At 53.3% G+C, this 26,933-nt stretch overlaps 1 protein-coding gene across 1 annotated transcript; it reads right to left on the bottom strand.

Annotated features, from left to right (window-relative positions):
• Nucleotides 1-1,282: 1,282 nt before the first annotated feature.
• On the bottom strand, nt 1,283-23,429 carry LOC122392790 (RNA-binding motif, single-stranded-interacting protein 2-like). The gene is made up of 5 exons (XM_043388063.1): nt 23,403-23,429; nt 22,807-23,029; nt 4,355-4,604; nt 3,427-4,005; nt 1,283-2,932 (listed from the first exon to the last, which is right to left on the bottom strand). The coding sequence occupies exons 1-4, from the start codon at nt 23,412-23,414 to the stop codon at nt 3,444-3,446; spliced, it is 1,047 nt and encodes a 348-aa protein (XP_043243998.1). The 5' UTR covers nt 23,415-23,429; the 3' UTR covers nt 1,283-2,932; nt 3,427-3,443.
• Nucleotides 23,430-26,933: the final 3,504 nt, after the last annotated feature.

The following is a 26,933-nucleotide window of genomic DNA, read 5'->3' as shown; positions in this document are numbered from 1 at the left end:
CCAAGGACCTTTGACCCTCGCCGGCACAGGGGGGGGGGGGGTTAATGCAACCCCCCTAAGGTTCTTCGCGAATAACTCGCGTAAATAGCGGCCGATCGCGACGACACTTTCAGTACCCTCGCATTGATCAATTTTACACCTACCCTGGAAATTTCATGACCCTGACCCAAATGACCTTTGACCTGTGACCTCTTTTCCGAGACCATGTTTGCCCGGAATCGCGATTCGGCGTATGTCGGCTCGCATTAGTCGCGCGTTTGGAAGCTTTTCGTGGTTTCAAACGTTCAAACATGTGATTTGATGCTGCTCCCATGCATTAGGGTGGGTGTCAAGGTCACCTGAAGGTCAGGTCAGGTCATTGAACTTTTGTGACCTCGGTTCACTTTTTCGAGTTTTACATGTTTCTATGCTAGTTTTTGGAGCTGAATTCGAATTTAGCAACCCTTTGAACATTTACGAAGTAGTTTTAGTGCCTTCGTAACATGTTACGAAGCTGTCAGAGGCGGATGACACGTATTACGAATACCCGTCACGACCCCTACCGGTTGACCTGATCTGACCTGACCCCACCTTGTCTAAACGCTTAACGTCATCCTCTGTGATCAACACTAACACAATATTCGTGATCAGCACCCCGGAAAACCCCTTAGCAGCCACGCTTTACGACTTTCTGACAGGTCCCGATATTCTCGATGTTTGGGTCATTGACCTGACTTGGAAGGTCAACCGATGACCTAGGACCTTAAAATTGGGTATCATTGGCTTCCTCTCGTGACGGGCAACACGCTCGTTTTTTCCGCGAAGCTCTAGCTCCATCAGGGGCCAAACGCGATGGGGGGTCGTACCAACCCCCTCCCCCCCCCCCCCCTTGTGCCGTCGAAGGACTCAAAATGGCCTGTGCCAGCGAGGGTTAAAATATGAGACTGACTTTTTCTTGTTCGAGTTTGGACTGAGACGAGCTCAACGTCCGATTAACTTGTAACTGGGCATTGGAGAGAGCGCCGATGACCTTAGAATGACACCATGCTCGCTGAATTTCTCACTATCCCTAAGCTTTCGAGATCCATCGATTCCGAAAGGTCAAATTATTAGTTTTACGCGATCCAACCAGGCTAAAAATCAGCGCCTGTCTCATCGGTGTTGAAATTTTCAAGTTTATTTCGTTCGAGACTATCTTATGAGAAATCTGCACATTCTGGAAACTTATCACAGTTTAACAGCCTCCTCTGTCACATTTCGACAACGCCTCGACGCCTACCATCCTCCCAAGTCAAACACCATCTTTCCACTCACAGTTCGGTCTGTATTTCCTCTGACCAGACCCTCCCGCCCTGCCTCGTCGGGCGCAGCCGATTGTTGTTAAAGCTGAGTGCGCCGCAGCCCCGTCAGCCCTTATCGGCCGCACATAAACTCTTCAACCATCAACAACCCACCGAGGCCGCGGCCGGCAGCCCACATCGCGCCGCTTCACAGAGCGGCCGCCTGGCGGCGCCCCAGTCGCGCCGCTAGATGTCGCCCCTGCAGCACCTGCCGCTATCGGCACCTATTTACACACACAGTTCCTTCAACACGACCACGGCACATTCCGCTTGAAGCCACGCGGCACCACGGGACACCCGAGCACAAAAATCTGTACAAAAATAACGCCGCCGCGCCATCCGAGCCAGCCGGGCGGGGCGGACGCCCGCCCTCCATCAAACACACATGACGTCACGAAAAAGTCGCGGTGACGTCGCGGCTACTGTTCGCCGCGTCGTCCGGTGTAGAGTTGGAATGACATTTGATCGGTTCAGCCAACGTTCATAAATCGATGTGTCGTGGTTTTCTGGTGGCGAATACACCTGCAGCACCAGGAACCCAGCACTGGGGCGCTACAGCCACCGGAGGTGGCCCGAATCCACCGGAAATCAACAAAATCACCACAAAAATTCACGGCGGCCGGCGCAGCGGAGGCAGACACCACAGGACGAGACACAGTGCCGCGCAGCGCTGCCGCAGCAGCACCTCTATATACACCGTCCGAGCGCTACGCCGCCACGCAACGGCCGACCACCACACTACCGCTCGGCTTCAGAAGCCGCTCACTGGCCTACGCGCCGCGGTCTCGGCTCACGAGTCTGGTAGTAAAATAGAGCCCGGTTTTCGGCTGGAGGTACGATGAAACAAGGCACCGTGTGAGAACAAAACGCTCGGGGAAAGGAGGCTCTAGCTAACTGGGGAGGCGCCGGCACTGAGCACGGAACGTCACATACCAGCGGCCAGCCCGGCGGCGGGGGCCGGTCCGCGGCACATTCTCTGACACATCGGCCGGGCGCGCACAACGGCGCAGACATGCAAAACCTGTACAAAATAGCAAACCAAGACGGTCGCCTCTGGTGGAATGTCGGATCGTTGATGACGTCACACGGATATCCCTGCGTCGCAGTTGCCTGGTTCGGAGGCACACAAACGCCTGAACATGAGCTCCTGTCCCTGGGAGGCGCACATAGAAGGCGAGACGAGACGCGCACGGGGCGCTCCGCCGCGGCACCCTCCTCCAGTGTCGCCCAAAACGCGGTCGTCGCAACAGACCGCCGAAAAGGGCACGTTACTGGTCGGGAGTCGGCAGCGCGCCCGTCACGATTCAAAACGCACCAATCATCAGACGAGACCGATCCAGCAGTCTGCGCCCGTCGGCTCTCACGACTAAAACTTAACAGCAGGCCCGCAGCCGGCTGGACGCTCTGCCTTAGTGTCTCTCGGTTTGGCATCCGTTCCTGAGCAGCAGTCCAGCTAGCCCACTACTGGTAGCGCCACGCACGGCCGGCTGGCGAACTACAGCCTCTGAGCGACGCCGCACCGTGTCGCGTCGGTCGGACCCTTCGTAAGCTCGCTCTTGCGGGGTATCTGGCCCAGGCCCGCGGCCGCCATTCCATATGTACACAAACATTATCTGGAAGGAAAGACACATTGTGAAACCACTTCCGGCGAGGTATAAGCCAGGCTTTCGTGAGTATTGGGGATATGATTCAATGCAATGACGCGGGTGAACTACCGTCTGACGTCATACATGAGTGCATCACGATACAAATAGCGACTCGAGCGACAAAAAGCACCAGTCAGCATTGCAGGAATTTGGGTGCATGTCATTGAAAATCTGCAGCAAAATTGACAGATCTGGTAAAGATAATAATCGAGATAGTAATCAGTAATAAACATTGTCAAAATATAATATTCAATGGACAGCGTAACCAATTCGAGGTTGATTACAATTTACATCAGACAGATATTTTCATTGTCAAAACTCTAGAATACCAAGGAAGGCTCGAGATTAGCCACAAAACATATTCTGCCCACAAGTCCCTGAAAGCTGTAGCTAATCAGAGCGGCTTACTGGACCAAGAGACCCGTTCCGTCTCGTCAGCGCTGACCTCACTCAGTACTCACCTATCATGCCTGTTGTCCTAGTCTTCGGCGCCGTTGGTCACACCATCGGGCTCCACCACGGGCATGGGCATCATGTGCGGGTGGTGGTACATGTGCGGCATGCCGGGGGCGGCCGGGTGGTGGTAGGCCGGCGCCGGCTGCGGGTAGCCCCCGTACTGGGGCGCCGGCGCGCCGTAGCCGGCCGCCGGGCCGCCGCTGACGTGCATCTGCTGCATGCCCTGCAGCAGCGCGTACACGTCCATATCCATGGAGGGCATCGGGCCGCCGATAACTACCGACTGGGGCGGCCAGCCGGGGCCGGGCAGGTACGGTACTGGCATGGCCGAGTAGTGCTGCGCCAGGCCGGCCGGCACGCCGCCAGCGCCGCCGCCCAGAGCCGCCGCCGGCAGCGGAGACGCGTCGTACGGGTTGACGCGGCTGGCGTCGACGCTCTCCCGCCACCGCTGGTCGTAGCCCTTCTGCTGCTGGCGCTTCTTGTTGCCGTCGGCGAACTTGATGACCAGCTTCTGGCTGTGGTTGTCGATGATGTGGCCGCTGAGCGTCTTGATGATGTTCTCACACGTCTCCGGAGACTCCATCCTGGCGAGGAAAGAGAGGGACAGTCAGTTTTTGCTGTCTTTCAACGTGGGAGCGGCATGGAATTGGGGACAGAGTAGGAGAGACGGTCAGTGTCAGGCGTCATCCCGTTGAGAAGCCACGGGTTAAAGAAGGCTCAACTGATCAGCCCCCTTCCTTTTCCTTCTCACTTTGCAAGCCCTGTCCTTCTCTGACCTCGCCTAAGACTCAGTCCTTTTCCATTCTCATATGACAAACTCCACTCCTTTCCTTGCTCATCTGACAAGTACCTTACCCGCCTCCCTCCTTATACATCCTAGCTTCTTATTGAGAAGCCCCATCTGACTAACAAACCTCCCCTGTCAATCCTCACCTGGCGAAGCCGACCCCGCGACTGGTGCCGCGGTCGTCCCTCAGGATCCGGGTCGAGATGACGGTGCCGTGCCGCTGTAGCAGCGCCTCCAGCTCCCGCTCCGTGAAGGAGGCCGGCAGGTTCGTGATGTAGAGGTTGGTCGGGTCCTGCTCCTGCTGACGCGCCATCTGCGCCTGGATGTTCTTGCCGACCAGCTGTTTGACCGCCTTCTGCGCCGCCTCGGCAGTATCGAAGTCAACGAACCCGTAGCCTGCCGGAAAACAAAGGGAGGCGGAGTTAGCACAAGGGTTAGTTTAGCTCCGCGTAGGCGCAGAGTTAGAGTTCTTGAGTGGTCAAGTTGCATTTTGCAATCAATTTGATGAGACGGACCTCGAAAGCTAGATCCAGAAAAAAGGACGTGAAGCAGTAAAGTTGCGTGTTTTAATTTACACGTCAAATCGACCTCAGACGAATCAAACCTGCATAAGTGCATAATGAGGAAATATACCTCCTGAAATAAAACCCAAAATAAATCTCCTTGCGCAGCCACTGTGCGGCGGAGACAGAGCGACCTCAGTCACCGCCCACCGGTTCCATAACCACCCACATTCCGACTCCCTGGCATTCATTGCGAAATGGCAATATCATTGCTCCGATAACGGACGCCTGGGTGGCTCGGAATCCGGTGCGCCGGGCTCCAGGTGGCGGCCGCGGGGGAGGAGCGGAGCCTCCGGAGCTGGCCGCGCGCCGATCGATCCAACCGGAAGTGGCCCGGTTCCGGCGCGCCGAGCCGTGTGCGTCGCGTGGGAGAGGAGCCCCGCCGCAGGCTCTCGAGCCGTGCATGTAGACAGACGGGCTGACGGACGGATCAACGGACCTAGCCATGGACCGCAGCGGCCAGGCGCGGCGCGGTGTTTGTATTATGGTCTCTAAAGCAACAGGTGCGCCCGATGGATGGGACCCGTTGAACCAGCTGACCGCGGTATAAGCAGCGCGGTCGCTCAGCAGTGGAGTGTCATCGTCTAACAGTTGTGGCTAAGCATAAAAGATAGGTATCACCTGATTGATTTTTAATGTGGCCGTACCTACGGGGAACAGTAGATAATCGCCACCGGATTTGTATCACAATGGGCATTTAGTTGGTTTGATATGTTTTTAAATCATGTTGGCGATAATTATGCACAGTTATGTAACTAACATATTGTAGGAATTTGATTAGATTTATCGTCCTTTGATCTCTTCGACACCAAAACTGTCCGATAAGTTATCTTTCGTATTAATGAACAAACATGATCAGTAATCACAATTGACACTAAGAATCACCGGATCACCAAAGCCGGCCTACGCCTTTTCCACACGAGTCTTCCACATAATCACTTTTACTCATAAGTCATACTCCTCCCAGATGCCCCTAAGCCCCAAGCAATCTTCCCTTCTTGCCAGGGCCTCACCCCACCTGACCCAAAAAGCAGAACATTCAATTCACTTAACAAATAAATGACCAGTTCACGTGCACTTTTGAAACAACGCCCTTTCAAGCGGTAACATTAAATCACACTCCTCCCCGATCCTGATCGAAACCGTACCGCATGGGAGCCCGCACCTGCCGCTGGGACCGCCGACACTGTCCCTCTCCCTGACCCATCTCCTCCCGGTTCTCCTCTGGGAGACGCACAAGGAGCGGCCCTTCGTCATCTGCGGTATCACTCTGAGGCTGTTCCACGTGCGCCTCACGGGGCTGCAGGTGGCGCACATGTCTTGGCACCCCATCCACTTCCACAGTCTGCAGTGACACTCGCCCAGTCACCACTCCCTCGTTGTACTGATCGTCACATCGCCCCCGCGCCGATTTCACCCACACCGCATCTCCCACGCTGTACCTGCATGTATCTGGCTCGGGCTCTTCAGCGGGCTGAACCGGATCCACTGCCTTGACTCTCACTGTGTACTTGTACACCATGCTGACAGGGGTTGCTGCGTCGGTCGAGTCGTCCCTCGGAGTCGCATTGTACAAATACACCGCCTCCGGCACGCCACATCCCTTCCTCGCAGCAATCACCTTCACGGAGCGGTGATTTCGTTCGACGATGCCATTACCCGATGGTGCGTACGCTGCTCGGTACCGCACCCGGGTGCCCCATTCACGGACGAATGCCTGAAATGCGCGGCTGCGGAATACGGTAGCATTATCGGCCAGCAGCTCTGAAGGTGCTCCCCTCTCGTAGAAAATCGATGACATCTCCCCTGTGACGTACGCCGCGCTCTCACATCGCAGCTGGCGCCAAATCGCGAACCTTGATGGTCCGCAGTCCACCATCAGATAGAGGCGCCCCTGGAAGTGCGTGACATCAACTGCGACTCGCTCCCAGACAATGTCTACCGACAGCTGTCCGCCAGTCCACTTCTCCGGTGCCGGGTCGATCGACCGGCACGTCTGACAAGCTGATACAACAGATCGTGCCATACGCTTGGTGACCCGCAAGTTTGCCCTCTTGGAAAAGTACAAAGTTCTTCTGACACCTGGGTGTCCAGCGGCATGATGCACCCGCTCCACCTCCTTCACTAGCCCGGCTTCATCTTCGTCTCCTTCTGCACCCGCCATGATGCAAGCCGGACCACTGCCTGCACGCGTGTCTCGCCACCGCTCCGGCACTCTGGTGAGCTTATCAGCTTTGTTGTCAGCAGAGGCCACGCTGTGAACGCTGATCTCCAGGTTGTACTCGTCGGCCAGCATCTTCAGTGTACTCAGCCTTCGCCGGATAAGCATTTCCGAGACGGCCTTCGTCTTTAACCGTGCTTTGCCGCTCAGGAGGTCAGTGATCCAATGGTACACAGTACGCGAATCCGTCATCAGTCGAACTCTCTTAGCACCCCAGAGGATGGCCATGTTGACGCCCTTCAGCGCGGCATCAAGTTCTGCCATGTTGATATGTGTTCCGTCGGTTGGTCGCAGCCAGCATCCGTCCTCCACCACCTCGCCCTCGATCTCGAGGACCACTCCCAAGGCCAACATGCTGGCGTCCGCCCAGACCGTCACCTCGTTCCCTTTGACGTCCCACTGACCTCTCGCTGGGTCATCTGTGTTAATTTGCGTCATTATCTCTTCGATCAGCCCATTCACTAAACTGTCCTCGATGACGTCGTCCCAAGCGTCCGCCGCTTCATTAGCCTTTCGCTTCAAGAACGACACCGCTGGCCGCAGCCAGCCACACACCGGAAGGTGTCCAGTCAAACGGCCGCAAAGCGAGAACACCTTGCGTTTCGTCACCGGCCCGTCGATCTCTCGGACGTCGTTGTCCCTCTTCCATTTGAGGTTGCCATGCTCTTCCTGAACTCGGAGACCGAGAATCCGAGCGCCTTCTTTTGGTCTTACTGGTTCCTTGCACTGGAGCCCAAAGGCTCGAAGATGTTTGCTCACATTTTCCGCGGACATCACATCCTCATTGACCAAGACATCGTCGACATATGATGACACTGCCTTTGCCACGTCCTCGTCTTGATTCACCACTGCCTCGAGGACTGTCTTCATCACCCTTGGTGCGATGTTCAGGCCAAATCCAAGTCGACTCAGACAGTATCTTGTCCCTTTGTACTCGACAGTCTGGTAAGGCCACAGAGATTCGTCTACATGTATCTGAAGGTATGCTTTCTGGAGGTCCAGAAGCGCTACGTTCGCTCCCATCTGACGCCATTCGCGGAGTTTCTCGTCACACACATCAACATCTGCCGTGTACGTGTCGACAAATGTGTTGATCTCGCGGAAGTCAAGCACGGGTCGCACCTTCCCTTTATTCTCTTGGACCACTGCCATGAGTGGAATCAGGCCTTTCGGGGGACCGTGTTCTTCTTCATCGTATTCTAGTAGCCATCCGTTCTTGATCCAGGTCTCAATCTCCTCTTCATAGTCCTTTCTGACCTCATCCGGCACAGTATACTCGCTCACTCCATTCTTGAGGCGAACTGGTGGCTCCTCACCGGACCACTTCCATTCCACTGTCCAGCGCTGCAGCTCCGCAGCGAAAACGACACGGAAGTCTTCCTTATCAACAGTCAGATCTTGCGGGTCCCCCACACAGCCACATGCTTCGTTCTCGCCGGCGAACTTTACCTCAGAGGGCGATCGCACCGCTACTCCCCCGAGAGCACTCACTCCATCCATGCCGAGAATCGCACTGAATCCCAGCGGCTTCTTAGCAACCACAAGTGCATCAACAACTACTGGTGCCATCCCCGGAACCTGCACACGAACACCAGCCGTACCCGCACATTCCAGCCTCTCCCCGTTGGCCGTCAGTACGTACACGTCCCGCTTCTCCCAAACAGCGCAGAGTGACGAATGAATCACAGTGCGAGTACATCCCGTGTCAATTAAGACATCACAGTCAACTCCGTTCATCGATAGCTCCCTCACCGGCAGCGCGCCGTTCCATCTCAGTCCCGAGAGGAGGCCGGCGCATGGACCGCCTCTCGCTCCTCGTTTTCCGGGCACTGAGCCGCGATATGCCCACGCTTGTTGCACCGGAAACATCTCACCATGCTTGGACCGTTTCCTTCACGCGCCTGACATTCACGCGCGATATGTCCCAGACGACCGCACGCGTAACACGGCCCTCGCTCCTTCCTCCCACCATTGAAGCGCTGGTCTTGGCCGTCTCTTCCCCGTCGCACCACCATAGCCGTTATATCGGGTACCTTGCAGTCTTCCCGTAGGATGGCTCTGGCCCTATCCACGACTTCAGATAGAGTCAATGACTCCATGCGAGCGCCGGCCCGTAGCATTTGCTTCACAGATTCGGGTAGGCCGGCAACGAACGCGCATCCCATCCCTTCTTCGGAGAGCCCTCCAAAGAGGGTTGACAGCCGTTGCAAGTCTGCCAAATACACATCTACCGATTCTCCCGTGCCCAGCCGACGCGCGCTGAACATTTCATACGCAGTGTATTTATCAGCGGCAAAGGCGCGTCGCAGAGCCGCCTTTACCTTAACCGCCTCTCTCCTGTCCACTTCAGGCAGCTGCCGATAAACAGCAGAAGCGCCACCCTTCAATCGCAGTGGTATGACTACCACTTGATCTGCAGCCGGTTGCTGAAGATTGCATACCATTTCCACCTTTTCGATCCAGTCGACAACATCCCCAGTACCGTCGAATTCTGGGATCAATCTCACATCGAAACTTGCCATAGTTGAATTGAAATAATGACTAAAACGAAAAGGAATGCCGAAATAGCTTGTAGGAATTTGATTAGATTTATCGTCCTTTGATCTCTTCGACACCAAAACTGTCCGATAAGTTATCTTTCGTATTAATGAACAAACATGATCAGTAATCACAATTGACACTAAGAATCACCGGATCACCAAAGCCGGCCTACGCCTTTTCCACACGAGTCTTCCACATAATCACTTTTACTCATAAGTCATACTCCTCCCAGATGCCCCTAAGCCCCAAGCAATCTTCCCTTCTTGCCAGGGCCTCACCCCACCTGACCCAAAAAGCAGAACATTCAATTCACTTAACAAATAAATGACCAGTTCACGTGCACTTTTGAAACAACGCCCTTTCAAGCGGTAACATTAAATCACACATATTTATAAAAGTAAGCGAATCTACCTATGCTTACACCAGAAATTTGCGTTGCAGATAATGACACGAAAATAATTATGATAGGTCCTTACCGCCAAGTGGCCAAGAATGACTCCGCTAATGCCTCTTCAGCGACCGGCTCTGCAGTCTTATCTCAAGAAACCATGGCAACCGCGACAACAGTCGCTGCAAAACAGCTTTATATCAAGGCTCGAAGATGAGATGACCTATCAGACAGGCCGCCAAGGAGAAATAGCACCGGCGATCCTCTGGCCGGTCTATTTCCATCTATCGATCGGCGCTTCTTACCTGACCTCTTCGCCCAGCCGCGCAGTGCCGCTAATCCCGCCCTCCTAAAGTGTGAAACCGGCAGCCAGATCACGTCCTATGAGACTGAGCTGGTTGAGCCGGCCCCTGCCCCGGCTTCAACCTTAGCCCATCTCCAGGCCCGCCCAAACCCAGACCGCCCACAACCTGCAGCGCAGCCCAACCTCAGCCCCAGCATCAGCCCGGCCCAGCGATACACTGCCGGGCTGACCGCCTTTCCCAACGCCACGCCGCGGAGCTGGGGCTCAGCGAGCTGCCCCACGGTGCGCTGTTCCCGCGCTGATCACGGTGCCACCCATAGGATCGGGTTCAGTGCTGATCGGACGCGACTACCCAATGGCGTCAGCATAACTACAGAGCCTGCATGGTCAGCCGGAAGGTTCTGGTTGAGGGGACGGGCAGGGCGAGCTCCAAAGCCGAGAGTCGGAGGCGGGGGCTGATGAACCCATGAGATGAATGGCCCGTGGTTACAACTATGTCTATTGACTGAACAATTGACCAACAATCACAGTGGTGATTGGATCCACAAAAAACGAGTGCATTTTGTACCGGGATCACCTAAACTTTACGTCTGTCTTGGAGTCCCACTACCAGACAGTCTCACACTCTTCCGCATCCGGCACAATGCCCGGCACCACAGAGGCGCCACGGTAGAGACCCGGAAGGCTGGCGATACCGTCCTAGACCTCCACGAGTGGTCTATCTCCGGGTCCGGAACTCCGGATCTCAGAGTCCGGAGCTCCGCGTGCGCCGGCCGCTGTGGTATTTGCCCAGCGAGTAGTTGCTTGGTGGTCCATGGATGCTGGACGATGGTTGTGGTTTGCTGTGGAGTCCCCAAGTGCTAAGTGCAACTACCACGCTGTTCCAGCGCATTATCAATTCTGAATTCAGAAAGCGTCAGGACGGGATTATACGGTCACTCAGTAGTCAGTAGTCAGTACCCTTTATGCCGGTCCCGTCATCGTCAAACAAAAATCTCGTCATGACAGAAAGGGTGAAGAAAGAAAAATTATCTTCAGTCACTGACTTAATAAGTGCCAACTCAGTGACGTACTGATACGAGACACTCATATTAATTTAAAGCTATGACACAAAAACAATGAACTTCACAAAAGTCCCGAAACCGAATTTTTAGTTCACTAATATACTAACGTTTAATGGGTTATCGGGATGTATGTAGACCAAAACTGAAAAAAATATGCCTAGACTTAGAGGCATGCCTTGCTGTTGCGCATACCTTGCAACATCTTTTAATTTAAGCTTACAGGACGTGTCCGAGCTTCAGCGAAGATCGCCGTTGCGTAATATAGCACACTTCGTAAAGTGGCAGCAGCCGGCTCTACCGCCAGAGGCTATTTGAGTCAGCAGTGTCGACGACGAACCGATCAATCAGAGCCACTTGTTGCGAATTGACGGCACGGATGTCCGTCTCAACGAAACCATTTCAACCACGCCCAGTCAAAGCGCACGAGGTTAAACCCCTCTCTCAAATCATCAGTATCCACAACACTAGCGAAACAGTTTGAGATCGCCGTCACAAGTCGCAGCGAGTCGCCTGCTCGCCTATGTTATCGGCGAGCCCGTTTTTCCGAGCACTAGGACAGAGGGCGCAAACAGACAGCGACAAAGAGCACGGGGGTCAAAGTTTTGTGCCGCTACTTCGGTCGCGCTGTTGGCTTCCACAAAGACCAAGAAAGAAAGAAAGAAAGAGACCGAGAGAGAGAGAGAGAGAGAGAGAGAGAGAGAGAGAGAGAGAGAGAGAGAGAGAGAGAGAGAGAGAGAGAGAGAGAGAGGAGAGAAGAGAGAGAGAGAGAGGGAGAGGGAGAGGGAGAGGGAGAGGGAGAGGGAGAGGGAGAGGGAGAGGGAGAGGGAGAGGGAGAGGGAGAGAAAGAGGGAGGGAGAGAGAGAGGGAGAGAGAGAGAGAGAGAGGGAGGGAGAACGCCACCAGGGGTGATGACGTCATTTGACCCCGGACGCGCGCCGGCGGTGTTTCGATGTGTTTTTTGCCGGCGCCGCATCCGGCATTCCACCCACCGGGAGGCCGGAGCCGGGCCAGACGTGCCAGCGAGCTCCGTTAGCGGCCTTCCGCTGGGCTACATCGTCGCTTGGTCGGTAGTGATAGCTAATTGAAGGAGATATTTGGATGTTCAGAGTGCCGTGATGATATGCAAAACAGTAGCGTGAGAAAACACTGACCGTGACCTGCTGTGAACACCCTAAGCTGACCTTTCTCCCTCCCAAAAAAGTGTACCTATGCCTGGACGCATCTGAATATGACGAAGACAATGGTGCCAAAATCATGGTTCTTAGACCATTTATGGCGAGGTTATTCAACTAAAACTAAACCCCTACTAGCCTCAGAAGTCACAGGCTTAGCTAAGAACTTAAAGTTTGGTACCAATCGCTAAGTCTTGTAACGGCACAAACGTTCGTTTTTTCCCGCGAAGTTGCAGCTCAATAATGGAAGAAACGGCGCGGGTGGTCCACCAACCCCCTCGGTATGTAGAAAACAAATAGATCCGGTGACGGTTAAAGACAACCTATAAATATTTATAATTCGAATAGATCAGACAGATGAACCAATTGTCCAAATAATATGCCATCATTAAGTGTTAAACTTTGCCCCATGCTCGTGCTCAAGCAGCTTCAGCACGCAAGTTGCTCATTCAACGGTCTATAACCCATTCAGTACAAGAGCTAAAAACGTCTTTCATCATACCACCATTGCCTCCCAAGTCGCAAACATCGACCACGGAGTCCACGCCCGCGAGGCGCCCACCACACCGCTGCTATGAATGACGTCACTAAAATCGATCAGCTGACTAAAGGTCACGGCATCCACCCCTGCGGCCGCGCACAAAGCGCCAACGGGCTGCGCCGCTAGACCAAAATAACGGTCGTTTTCTTCTTCGGCAATGCGCCTTGTCCACTCTGCGACGGTGACAGGAGGCATACAGGTGACCTTCGGGTGAGCCATAATTCGATTTGTTGGGGACGAATGCAGTTATGTTCGGCTCTGACATTGGCGATGCCGAGGCCGAATGGATGATGTATCACCATGGCAAACACTTGTGCACATCTCCACCGCATCTGTTTGACCAGTCAGGCCTAGTTATACCAAAAGGTCGGAAAGCTAGGCTAAATATTCGCAGTGGCAATGAAATCGTGCAATCCTAATTCCTAAGGCATGAAGTGACCTTTATCAAACACTTCAGCGAGGCACCACCCCCAATAGATCGATCCTATATGCCGCTGGACTCCTCCTCCTCCTCCATTCCGGCCGTCCAGTGTCCTCTGTGAGACTCTGTCGTGTGCTGCGGAGCCATTCAGCCATTAGCGTCGCCACGGGGGGGGGGGGGGGGCAAGCGGGGCAGCTTGCCCCCCCAACCTCGGACCGGGCACACCCTGAGATCGATACAGATCCGATGAGATTTTGGAGTCGGGAAAAATGGGGGTACCTTTCTGAGAATGCCTGTGAGGTCAGACTAGGTTGGAGCGTGCAATTCAAACCAGAGTCTGACTCGCAGTCGCCAAAATCTTCAAGACTCCGAGTCCAGACTCGGAAATGTCAATGCTGTGATTCATTTCATGTTCCTAGTTCGTTCTTTATTACATTTTACAGCTGATTTTCATAAGTTTTGGAGTCAGTGGCGTATCTAGGATTTCTCTCAGGGGGGATCCGCAGTCAAAAGGGCCCTTGACTGACTGGGTTGAAAGGGCCCTTAAGTGGCAAAAGGGCCCTTGAAGCTTGAGTTGAAAGGGCGTTAGCCCGCGCCCCGTAAGGGGGGGGGGCGAAACGGCCCCCTGTCCTCTTCCGTCGCGTAGCTATCTCCTAAATGACTGCAGATATCGCCACCAAACTTTCAGGACCTCTCCGGGCATCCATTTTACACATTGTGACCTTTTTCCAGAGGCTATGATAGGTTGGCCGCAAATACGTCAGAATGACGTCATGTTCTGCCATTTTCGACCCAAAAAAGGTTTCGCAGGAAGAGCTATCAGGCCTACAGAGCTGTAGGAACATGAAAATGTTCCGATATAAAAAGTGTACAATTAACAGGCTTAGGTCAAATCTGAGCACAGTTTACAGAAAGTGCGTTAAAAGAGCTTTGTTTGTTTTGTTGGGTTGGACCCAGGCCCTTTCGGCTTTCGGTCTGACAGGCCATTTCAGGGCCGGAGGGATGATAGGAATTGAGGGAGACATTGGTCTGGGCGGGCACCTTGGTGACTCACTGGGGCTGAGCCTGTCCAACAGGACAGGCCGACCAGCCTCCCAAGTGCTCACTGCGCCCGGTTATGAGTGTGCTTCCTTAGGAGCTGCAGTGCGCTCCAATGGGAGCCGCCCGCATGGAATAAAGTTGCCCGTCCAGGTCCAGCCCGGATCAGGGGTTGCGGCATGGAGGAGAAGGATTTGAATGTCTTGAGGATGGAAACGGCGAAAGGGGTGTTAAAAGAGCTATTAACTACGCTTTTCCCCGGTACTGTAGCTCTATTCATTTCCGAATCATGCGGTGGTTTGTTGAAAATTGTCGAAATTGGACCTGAAAATTGGCGAAATTTAACCTTGGATGACCTATGTGAACTGAATTTTGAACTGATCTAAAAAGTGACAGGCGTAATTTCGTCATTATTGTTTGCTTGCGTCCCTTCGAATACTGCCTTAGGCGTGTTGGTACGTGGCTCAGAAGCCGAGTTATAGATGCAGGGGTGCGGAGCCGGAGCTGGAGCCGGAGGAGCCGCCGGTGCCGGCATATTTTGCCTGGAGCTGGAGCCGGAGCCGGAGCCGGAGCCGTGAAACAATATAGCCCGGAGCCGGAGCCAGAGCGGTAAAAAAGGCGGCGACTCCGGCTGTTTTTTTTTTTTTTTTTTGAAGAGGAAAACATTATTGACCTACGAGTAGTTCGGTTCCACAGTGCCTGCAAGGCAGTAAAATATGTGGTATTCAAAATAGCCTTGTTATGCAAATACAGAAACAACGTGAACCAATCCTTCATCTTTACTTTTCCACCCGTATTTATTTGTATAAAAGATGAACTGAGTACTGGAGTCGAAGCCGGAGCCGGAGCCGGAGCCGAAGCCGATTTTTTTTTTCTCCGGAGCCGGAGCCGGAGCCGTCTGAAATTTCCACGCCTCCGCATCCCTGGTTAGAAGGACCCTGGCCGGGCGGGGGGGGGGGGGGGCGTGGGTGCCACCACATCGTTTTTTTGCGACAGCTCGGAACACGTCGGCAGGCAACAGAGAGCCAAAACTGGGCATAGCTACCTGACCTTTGATGCAAACCGGGCCTTGTGACGCCCGCATTTTCACGGAGGGCCTCTGGTCGTCTTAAGAACCCTCTGTTACCCTCAGAGGGACCCTCTGATGGCCTCTGAAGACCATCACTGGCCTCAAAGGGTCCTCTAGTGGCCTCCATGGACCTTCTGGGTACCTGAAAGGTCCCTCTGTTTTCTCTCCAGGGGCCCTTTTTACCTCAAAAGGTTCTCTTTTACTTCAAATGACCGTATGTTGGTCTAATACATGAGGCCCCTAGTGGCCTAAAATAGCCCTCATATCATCTAAGGTGACCCCCTGTTTGCCTTAGAAAAGAGGTCCCTCCGGGTACCTGAGAGGCCCTGTTTGTGTCCCAAAGGGTCCTTTGCTGGCCTCATAAGGCCCCTAGTTGACCTAAAAAGTCCTCTGATTGTCCAAGGGTCCTCTGTTCGCCTCAGAGCTTTTTCCTTAGAGTGCCTGATGACCTCATAGAGCCCATAGTGGCCTGACATAGCCTTCATATCACCTCAGAGGGCCCTCTGTTGTAAGGCTCAAGTGGCCTTCCCAGAGGGCTCCGACTGCCCTGTGACTGACAATTGTCCACTCTTATCCCTCTTTTGGGTGACCTTTTCCCCCTCTGACACCCAAGCCAAAATACGATTTTGGGACACTGACTCCGAGGGCCCGTTGATTTTCAGAGGACCCTCTTTGAGGTGGATGTTAGGGCCCTCTGTTCGCCTCAGAGGGCCCTCTGGTGGCTTCAGACTTCAGAGGACCCTATTTTGGCATCAGAGGGCGCCTCTCTGTGGCATCAGAGGGCCCTCGGAGGCCTCAAATGGCCCTATTACATCTCAGAGAGCTGTCTTTGACCTCAGAGGGATCTTTTTTACCTCTTTGTGGTGTCTAAGGGGGCCCTCTGGCCTTTGTTCGCCTCAATGAGCCTTAAGGGGTACTCCGATGACTTCCAAGGACCCTCTTTGATCTCAGAGGGCCTAAACCTCATAGGGCTCATGGTGGTCTGACATAGCCTCATATCACCTCAGAAGGCCCTCCAGTGGCCTCAGAGGGCACTTTGTGACCTTTGAAGGCCCTCCATTCGCCTTAGAGGGCCCTCTTTGATCTCTTTGATCTCTTCGATCTCAGAGGGCCCTTTGTTCACCTCAGAGGGCCCTTTGGTGACCTCCAGGGACCATCTTTGATCTAAGAGGGCCGTCTGGTGGCCTCATAGGGTACCTTGTGGCCTGACATTGACCCTCGTACCTCAGAGGACCTTCTGTTCGTCTTAAGGGGCCCTCTGCTGGTCTCAGAGGGCCCTTTGTGTGCTTGGGAGGCCCCCCTGAGTACCTGAGAGGGCCTTCTGTGTGTTTGAGAGGGCCCTATGTGTGCCTGAAAGGGTCCTCTGTGTACCTGAGACGGCCCTCTGTTCGCCTGAAAGGGTCCTCTGTGTGCCTGAAAGGGCCCTCTGTGTACCTGAGAGGGCCCTATGTGTGCCTGAGAGGGCCCTATGTGTGCCTGAGAGGGCCCTCTGTGAGCCTGAGAGGGCCCTATGTGTGCCTGAAAGGGCCCTCTGTGTACCTGAGAGGGCCATCTGTTTGCCTGAGAGGGTCCTCTGTGTGCCTGAGAAGGCCCTATGTGTGCCTGAGAAGGCCCTATGTGTGCCTGAGAGGGCCCTCTGTGAGCCCTAGAGGGCCCTCTGTGTGCATGAGAGGACCCTCTGTGTGCCTGAGAGGGCCCTCTGTGAGACTGAGAGGGCCCTCTGTGTGCCTGAGAGGGCCCTATGTGTGCCTGAGAGGGCCCTCTGTGAGCCTGAGAGGGCCCTCTGTGTGCCTGAGAGGGCCCTCTGTGTGCCTGAAAGGGCCCTCTGTGTGCCTGAAAGGGCCCTCTGATTGCCTGAGAGGGCCCTCTGTGTGCCTGAGAGGACCCTCTGTGAGCCTGAGAGGGCCCTCTGTGTACCTGAGAGGGCCCTCTGCGTGCCCGAGAGGGCTCTCTGTGTACCTGAGAGGGCCCTCTGTGTGCCCGAGAGGGCTCTCTGTGTGCCTGAGAGGGCCCTCTGTATCCTTCACAAGGTCCCTCATTGGCCTAAATGTGTCATCTAATAATCCTCAAAAGAGTTCTACAATAGGTACTTTTTCTTTTAGCGAATAAAATGGGAAGTGGTCAAAAGGGCCCTTGAAGTCATTTCAATTTTTTCCGTGTTATAAAAAAACTTTTTTTCTAAGCTCCAGGGGGGATCCTAGGATCCCCAGGGTCCCCCCTTGGATACGCCACTGTTTGGAGTGCTGACACAATTTTCGTTCAAAGCGTGAAACGAAATCTTCGCGGGGCCTTTCTCAACTCTCGTCAAATGTCTGCGACAGGCTCAAGTACCGTACAAGTGTCGCAGGGCTCATGAGCTTGCTTTAAACAAAGGCTCCTAAGGAGCTCCACTGAGCCCTAAAGAAGCTTTCAGAGGGCCCAAACCGGCCTCTGAAAGTCCCACTGGTGTCCATGTTCTCTGAGGGCCCATACAGGGATCTTTGAGCCTTCGAACATTTCTGAGAACCTTAACTGGCCTCTGATAGTTCAGCCAACACTTTTGAGGCGACAAACTTTGCTAACTCCAAGCCGGCATCTGAGGGGTCACAGCTCACGTGTCCCTCTGAGGACGTCCGCAATATTATGTCCCTACGCAGGGTCCTTAGGGATTCGACACAGACCCCGAGGGTTCACACTGTTATCCGAGGTCTCCAGGCTCACCCTGGGCCTAGTCTCTTAGCACCCGCCGCCCACACTGGCTTCTGAGGGCCCCACTTTGGGCTCGGAAAGCCCTAAAGCACCACGTACACGTAAATATTTGAGGTGACCCACGCCGATCTCCGGGATCCTAAGCATGCTTATGAGAGTCAGCACTGACCCTGAGTGGCCTGAAATGGCCTGGAAGTCCCAAACCTATCTCTAAGAGATCCCTTGCCGCTATGCCGTGCGTAACTTTTGGTTCCGTTAAACAGTTTTTGTTCGCGTTTGCAGCGCTTCCCTTCACACGAAAAACGAGAAACTTTTGTTCACACTCGAGTGAACAAAACACTTCCTCTCACTGGAGCAAAGATGAATTACTTCCAATTCACACTTCCGACATTCACTCTCCGCCGAATGCCCAACTTAGCTACGATCGGCGGCTGGGATAAGTCCTATGCATTTCACGTAAAACCTCTGCATGCATGCGTGAATGGAGGTTTTAGCAGGGTGATCCGATTAAATGGAGCGTTTTTCACCTTTTTCTGGGTAATGATCATGAGCGTCGAGCGTCTGCACAGGGACCCTCTGCAGTGCGTCGGTAATCGCAGCCACAATATACTATAATTCTACCAGTCGTTTTTGTCATGAAATTTCAAAATTTCGAATTTTTCTGTAGAAAAATTACATGTCATAGCTAGAAGGACACCTTTGCCACCATCGGATTCCTCGCACCATTGCGCGTCAAATGATATGTAAAACGAGTGAGTAAAGACTGGGGAAAGGCAAGTTTTAACACAAAAGTTGATTTTGCCCCCCCCCCCCCCCAACCGAGAATCTCTGGCGACGCCTATGCATTCAGCCCCTAGTGACGTCATATTTCCACCACAAAACCCTCAGTGACGTCATCTGGTCGGCCGATGAATCGAGCCCCGAGGCGGGACGATGGACGGTCAATGGCAAATAGTGGAAAGCCAAGAGCGGGTCGGCCCTCGGAGCTCTGCGGTGACACTCGCACGTCGTCACTCGAATACACAGCTCTAATTCGAGGAACTGAACGCGAACATACAGTCCCTTGGATGTAGGGGACAGGGGTTCACCCGAGAAACGATGACTCAATGTGTACTGTGATTCGGGTTAGTCACGCTTAGCTCAGTACCTAAATCACGGTTAAGACGTCATCGTCCAAGCCGCCAAGGCGGCGTAGCAGGATACCGTGCATCGGAAAATTAATAATATACAGACAGTGGTTGCAGCAAACGCCCTCCTTTTTCAAGCGACTTACACACCTCGGGTGTGTGCTCCCTTTCGGGAATTCTGGTGTAAATATCAGATAGTTATAACTTATAACTCCACAAAATGTTGCGGTGTTTGATTGGAGGTGGGCTTGCTTTTTAACCTTTCTTTCAATAGCTCATAGGAAGCCTTAAAAATAAAAGATGTCACTGGCCAGTGATTTGTTTATTTCACATCCACTGAAAACAGCGTCGGAATAAGATTAGTTGCCACAGGGATGGGGGATAGACGGAGGCGGAAGGATTCATTTCCGCCATCGCCATTCGCCGCGCGGCCCGCCAACTAGAGTCAATGTGGTCGATTACTCACTTCCCGGATACGGTTCTTGGCACACATACAAACACACAAAGGGACGCCACGACCGCAAACAAGGTCCGTGGAATGGCAAACTCTGCTGGTACTTTACATGCATTTGAGTATAGCTCGCATCGCAGCAGAAAACACATGACATGGCTGCCAAAGAACACAATTATAGGTTGTGAATCATCAGTTTTCTTGGAAAACAGATGAACAAAATATTTTACGGGGTAAATGACCGTAGCTTTGGCTGTCAAAAGTGATATGAAGGAACGGAACTCTTTGAAGATAGCATTCGCTGAAACAGCTAATTATGATAAAATAACTTGAAATGCATAACATTTGAAACTAAAATATAGACGGTTAAATAGATAATCTCAGGCCAAAAAGATGTTTAAATGTCACTTCTAAAATAAGAATGGCTTAGCAGATGTCATCTAAGGGTTTGAGTTACCTAATAATGTCTGACAGGCAAAGTGAGTGTATATTGCAGTTCGACTTATATAACGCCTCGGAGCTGAGCCAGCTTCTTCGAAATGGCAACAACCTCACGCCAAATGAAATGCGATACAAAATATACCAAGCTAAGAGTTAGCGTAGAGAGGTCAACGTTAAAAGCTTGAGCGGTCTGTGAACAATTTATGCAGCAGCGTTCAGTGTGATATAAACGCGATAGATTTTCATTAGCTGTGCGTTGAACTAGATTGCGTGCGTTGATCTGGATTGCGTGTTGATTCCGTAAGAAATCAACACACAGACCACACACAGAAGATGTGGGCCAGCCCATTAACTGTTAGTTTCCCCCAACTCCTTCTCTATTTGTCATGATCAATCGGCTAGCCGAGGTGTAAACTTAGGTCAGTGACTCAGCGAAAACCAGATGAAAGCCCTACTGATGACGCTCCTGCACCGTTTCAGAGCCGTCTCCGCTCTGGGTGTCGGGTTTTCCAACGGGTTGAACGCCCCACGGACAGTAACAGGATCCCGGCATGTGCTCCCCGTGGCACCAACTGCAGGCCTCTGCAGCTGTATGAGGGCTCGGCAAACCAGAGGGAGAAATAAAACGAAGCAGATGACCGTAGTTACGTGACCCCCCGACAGGTGGGACCGGTGGCGTTCGCCCTGCCCGCCACTGCACCGGCAGTGCGTGCTCGTTTTGATTTCAATTAACCAGTTATGAAACCTGGCTTGCCGCTGGGTCTTTGATGTAGTTAAAAGCTGTACAAAGGTCGACTCAACGAGAAGGTTCATAAGTTTCGCAGTTTCAGATGATGTTTGGACTGCTGACAGCGCTGAACATGCACTTGAGGTAAGTATAACTATACACAATTTTTTGCATGTAGCAGCGAATTAAGCAGTTCAATTTAGAAAGGTTGACAACCATCATTAAGTCACCAAATTGAGTTAAAGTTCATAGCACAAAAAATTCATACTTTACACAACCGTTCTTTCGGAACGGCATCACTACTGAATAATACCTTTCTGATGGTCATATCAAGTTTCGGTGACATGCAATGCGAAAACCGGCGCGGCGGCGCGGCGCGGGGCGCCAGCTCCCGTCTCTCCCGGCCGCGCGGCGTGCAGAGCTGTTGACTCGGTCGGGGGTACCAGCTCGCGTCTCCCGGCCGCGCGGCGTGCAGAGCTGTTGACTCGGTCGGGGGCACCAAGGTCGCACAGCGGCGTGTTTGCAGAGCGTCGCTTTCCACGATAACAGCTACCGTCATTACAGCCACCCCGGCGCGAGCTGGCATCGCTGATGCCGTCTGTGATGATTGATTCGGAATATAGCAGCCGGATGCTCAAATGAATAAAGAGGTGAAAATGTCAGAAAAGCTGATTTTTTTTAAAAGCAATCATAACTAATTTCAAGGCGCCGTAAGGTATCTAAAACAACCTGCAGGAATATAATGCACTCATTGAACAGCAATCAGAAACAATATCCAGACGTTGGATCCAGCAGTTGCTTTCTGGTAAGTGGTCGTTCAGCACTGTGCACCGTGCAACACAAGCGGGACTGCACTTTGCTACACTATCAAACGGACTAGATCGATAGAGCAGATCCATACTAGGTCTCTTCACAAGCTGCAGCTCCGACAGACAATCACACGTATAGGACCATAAGCTGCTAGCTAGGGAAGATATGTGCACTGAACATTGGTGCAATGTCCACCAGTGCACGCTGACACTGTGCGGAACTCGAGCTCCATCTATCAGTCGTAGCCCAATCATGCCTCGCATGTCCGTATCGTCGAGCTTGTAAATTAAGGCCACCGAAGCCCGCTAAACGAAACCTGCTTTCACCGTGTGACATCGCTGCGTTTTCGCTAACCTTGGTCCACCCTTCTGCCCACCCAGCCGGACTGCCGCAACTTCCAGGAAGCAGAGACAGCCTGTAAGCTGCACCTCTGAATAAGATCTCCATTGCGTCCCGCGGCGCGTGTTTGTGGCACGTCTCACCGGAATCTCAAGGACAAACACGGTGTAATCGATCAGCCGATGGGCGGGAGGTGCGCCGTCTGCCGATACCACCTGTCTGGTACCCCGGGGCTGTCACAGACCACTCCCACCGCAGCGAGCGTCCCGCACCGCACTCGGGACGGAACGAGACCGACGCGTGCCATATCGACCGAGGCACATTCGTGGGGTGAGTAGAATAGTCATCAATCGTGAGCGCCTCTCTGGTCAGGTGGAAATCAAGGGCACCCTCTTTGCAGCAATGTGACCGGACCAGTCACTTACGGTTAATTGCTACGGACAAAGTGAGGAAAACGTAATTCTTGAAGTCATGTAGCCATACGGCTACGAAACCTGACACCATAGCAGTTTGGCAGGATCGCGTCGCGGGGACCGCAGTAAAGGTATCATTGTTCGCCCATTACATCAGAAGAAAGATACTAATTGTCAGCAGTTAACTCTGAGCTCCTCAAGAGACTGACGCTTTTAATTATCATTGTTGTGGACATTCCGTGAACATCAGAATGGAGAAAATTGCTGGACGAAGACCCACCTTTGCAGTGTCCCGTTGACTTATCGATGATGGCCTTTGTGGAGTTGATCTGTCCGAGTCCGTGGCACATGTTCCTCAGGTCCTCATCTGTGGTGTTGGGGCCCAGGCCGCGGATGTAGAGGTTGGTCTTGCTCAGCTCGGCGTCTTTGACGTCCTTGTGGGAGCCGTGCGAGCTGCTGCCGTGCGAGCCGGGAGAGTGGGCCGGGAGGTAGCCGTTCGAGTTCTGAAACAGACGGAACAGATAAGGATGTCAGTGGTGCGTTGGTGAGCCGGCGACGTTGGACTGGACGAGGGTGGTCCTTTCGACAGTCTCGTTCGAGAATGAGCGTGCAATGCGCGCGATGGGACCACGGGGATGTGAAGATAAGGTAAAAGTGATCAATCTGCATGTTTATCACTATCACTATGTCAAGGTTTCAGGCAAGACAAGACGTGGTGCTGAAGACCTGTTGCATCGTCTGCTGCGATCATGTGTGCTATAGGTCGTGAGTTCACAACATATTTGGCAAAACAAAACAGCATAAATACGAGCAACGAAACGCGACGCATTACGACAGCTGACCATATACCTCAAACAGCACTGACATACAGCTCACAGGGATAGTCATTGGCCAATGGCCATCGCCAGACGCCGTTTGTCATCGCACACATGACAATGACGTAACGCCACTTGAGCGGACGGCTGTCAAGTGTTGATCGCCGTACATTGGAGCATGATACGGCGCGTGTCATCGAGCTGAGGTGGCCTATCGCACACAGTCGCTCTCATACCTCCACCCCAGACGCCAAGGAGCCTGCATTAGAGCTAGTGCTATCACCGCGCCCGCACCCTGCGAGCGGCGATACCGGCCAAGTGCGGCGATAAATCGGTGTGACTTCAGGCGCGTTGCATAAGGACGACCGCGCGGCTCGCAGCGACCTCCCGATTTATGGCTCAGGAGCTGGCGTATCAGCCTCCTGCTGAGATAGAGTAGGGTCTCTGTTCGTCTCCACAGCTGAGCTTTCGAAAAGCACTGCCTCGAACATGTCAACTGTTCTTCTCAGACCCATATTCGCTAGCTGCCCTGATCAAAACCACTGTCACCTAATGCCGAACTTCCAAGCTGTTGTGACACTGAGTGCGGTTGGAAGTTAAAAGGCGAATGGGTATTCCCAGTGGAGTGACATTCCCAACCGAAAACCTCAAAGGCTCGTCGTTTCCCAAAGCAGATGACAGATGGATACTTCTATCGGCTAGCACGTAAGTTCTGTGCAGGTGCACTTTGAAACAGAAATAGCCAATTATACCGCATGAAAACAAAAATATAACCAACAGAAATAAAAAAGAAAAACGATAAACCCTGGGCCTACGCTTTACACGTAGAGAAACTCGGTATGCAGTTATGCAGCTTGCCACTTGTCAACAGTCTCGCATAATTGATCAGCACCAGCTGAGTTCATCCTCACGTGCGGCGTCCGGTCAGCGCCGATCACGGAGCATCTGCCTTTAGCTACCGCCATGAAACGGGACCGTGAGAGCCTCTGGAGGCGCCTCTGGCGGGGGACATCGGGACCGTCGGACGGCGCACTGCCGACGGCAGTAGCGGTAATCGGTGTTTAATATCGGCGCCACAGCCGGCCCCGAGGAATGCCAAGCACGGCCGCGTCCGACGCCCGAGGGCATCCCGAATCCGGGGCGCCGCCGGCCGCGCAGCAGACAGCCAGCTGTGCACCCATTTCCGACTGGCTCCCGCTGCCGGCGGCGAGCGTGGCGCATCACCGACGAACGCGGCGCACTGCGGACGATGGACGAGCAGCCGCCGTGACGGCGGGTACGATAACGAAACGATACAGCAGCGGGAATCGAGCGAAGACGCCGCCGCTGCGTTCCGGATGGCTGTTCGATGGCCGTCGCTGTCTAGACGGTGGCTTTTTATGGCGGTCGTTTCATGATGTGAACAGTACGGTACAGACCAATGTGGACCCATGCCAAAGAAATAGAACTACAGCCCAGACCTACATCAACCATCGTGAGGCAACGACTGTGGCTTGATAGACATTGCTTGCAATCACAATCTCGCAGTGAAATGCGTCAGCAGCCGTCCAGCCGTCCAGCCCGGATTCCGAGCAGGTCGCGCTGCGGTCGGTCACCGCACGGCCTCTACCTAAGCCAGCTCCATCCCGCGAAGGCCCACAGCGCACCACACCAGACGCCCCGCGAGTAAACACTGCGACGGCGGCGCCTGGCACGCGCCGGACGCCGGGGCTCCCAGAGACGGACAGATGTCCCGTAAATGGCACCGCATAAGAGACGCCAGCATTGGACACTGAGGACAGTCCAGAGGTAGCAGTGGACAGCGAACACTGGAAAATGGACAATGTGGACAGTGGACAATGTGGACACTAGACAGTGGATGCTGGACGGACAGTACCGGCAGTAGTGGACCGTGGACAATGTGGACAGTTCACTGGCGGCAGTGGATACAGTGGATCGGGTCAATCAACTGCCGACAGGTCACCAGCGAGTGCCGCATTCTTGGCGGAATTACCCAGGGTGCGCCCGACTGACGACGAGGGCCAGGGTCGTTCACCATCAGGTGCTAATGTTTTCAGTCATCTCGACGCCGTTAAACAACCACGACACTGTGCGCAGTCAAAAGGATACGACAGGGCGTAGGTTTATTAGTGAGGAAGTGAGAAAATATGGAGACACGTGAAGAAGAAAAAAACGAATGAGGGAGGCAGAGACTTTGAGACGGGCTCCACGAAAAGTTCCTCTTCGAAAACCGGCTTTTCTTGGAGGCGATTTTGCTATTATAGGTATATTAGAGCCAATATTGGTTACATTTTACCCAGTGATGGGCGAGAATCGAGAAATTAATCCAAAAGTCAGCCAATAATTGGAATCATTATCGAAGAGCGAGAAGTCCCTAGATTTTAATAATGCCGCGGACAGCAAAGAAGAGGTAAAGAAGCACAAGACAAGCAAGAGGAAGGGGAACACACGAAAGGAAAAAATGTTGAGGAAAAAGCGCAGCCGATCGGTCTGTTCAATCTGCGGTCAATGGGCTGTCGTCGCACGTGTTCCGACGTGGCTGACGCTCGCGGCACGTAATGGCACGTGTTCTGGGTCACGAGGGACAGGCAGGCGAGGGAGTCAATCTCTACGGTCCGTGCTAGTGCCGAAACTCTTCTGCAGTTATAAAAGTTGAGATATATCTCAACTATATACCTTGCTATAGCAAGGCACCTCAATATAGATAATAAGGGAGAAATTCACAAGAAACCTTAAAACGGCTGGGAATATACCCGCAATAAGAAACATCCACAGTAGGCTTCAACTATGATAAAGTTAACTTTGAAGTTTGAACTTTTGTTTGAAGTTGAATATAATGGGAGAAAAGGCTGGAGTGGATTGCAAAATTAAAACGGAGATTATTCATACATTCCCATCAAAGCAAGGAGCTGCTGATCGTCTTCTTCTCTTTTAACCGCAGACAAATATAGCTCACTTATCCTCAGGCACAGGGGCAGAGAGTTCATCCGATAATGACGTCAAAACATGACGTCAGCACACGCCCACGCTTCGGCTCTTCTTGACCGACGACTTTCGGAAATCCCCTCTAATAGAGCACCGCGGAAACCCTAGGGCGCGAGACGACCCGATGTGGTACACGCGTAGGTGACGCATTTGTTTGTTTATTTGTCGTGGATTTAGAAATATAGACACTCTTATGTCATATCACTTCATGCAGTGGCAATAAGAATGAATCCTCCTGACGTCATCAGATGACAGCCTCTTCTGTGTCATCGGATGACAGCATCTTGACGACGGCCGCAGTAAACACGCCAGCCGCCCTCGTCCCCCTCCCCCCCCCCCCCAGTAATGGACAGCGCCCGGCCGGTATTGGAGTTCCCATCGACTCCGCCCCTCGGCAGCAGTGGGTGGCGTGGGCCGCTCTAAGAGGACCCTCCGTCGGCTCGTCCATCATCCACAGAGTGACCGTGCGGCATACTGATAGACGCGGCCCGCACGCGCTCCCGTTACCATGACAACCAGACGCCGCACTCGCCCTCCCAAAGACGCCATAAATGACATAATGACATAATATCTGCCGCAGTCGGGATCGTGACTTATATCAATGACT

This window comes from Amphibalanus amphitrite, unplaced genomic scaffold, assembly GCF_019059575.1.
Source record: "Amphibalanus amphitrite isolate SeventyFive unplaced genomic scaffold, NRLGWU_Aamphi_draft 000024F_arrow, whole genome shotgun sequence".
Classification (NCBI taxonomy): domain Eukaryota; kingdom Metazoa; phylum Arthropoda; class Thecostraca; order Balanomorpha; family Balanidae; genus Amphibalanus; species Amphibalanus amphitrite.
This window is presented reverse-complemented; position numbering and strand designations above follow the sequence as displayed.

Excerpts from the sequence above, each read along its gene's own strand:
- LOC122392790 (XM_043388063.1), bottom strand. Across the intron at positions 4,605-22,806 it reads GTCAACGGGACACTGCAAAG|GCTACGGGTTCGTTGACTTC; the intron begins GTGGGTCTTCGT and ends GTTTTCCGGCAG. Across the intron at positions 4,006-4,354 it reads CGCGGGGTCGGCTTCGCCAG|GATGGAGTCTCCGGAGACGT; the intron begins GTGAGGATTGAC and ends TTTCCTCGCCAG.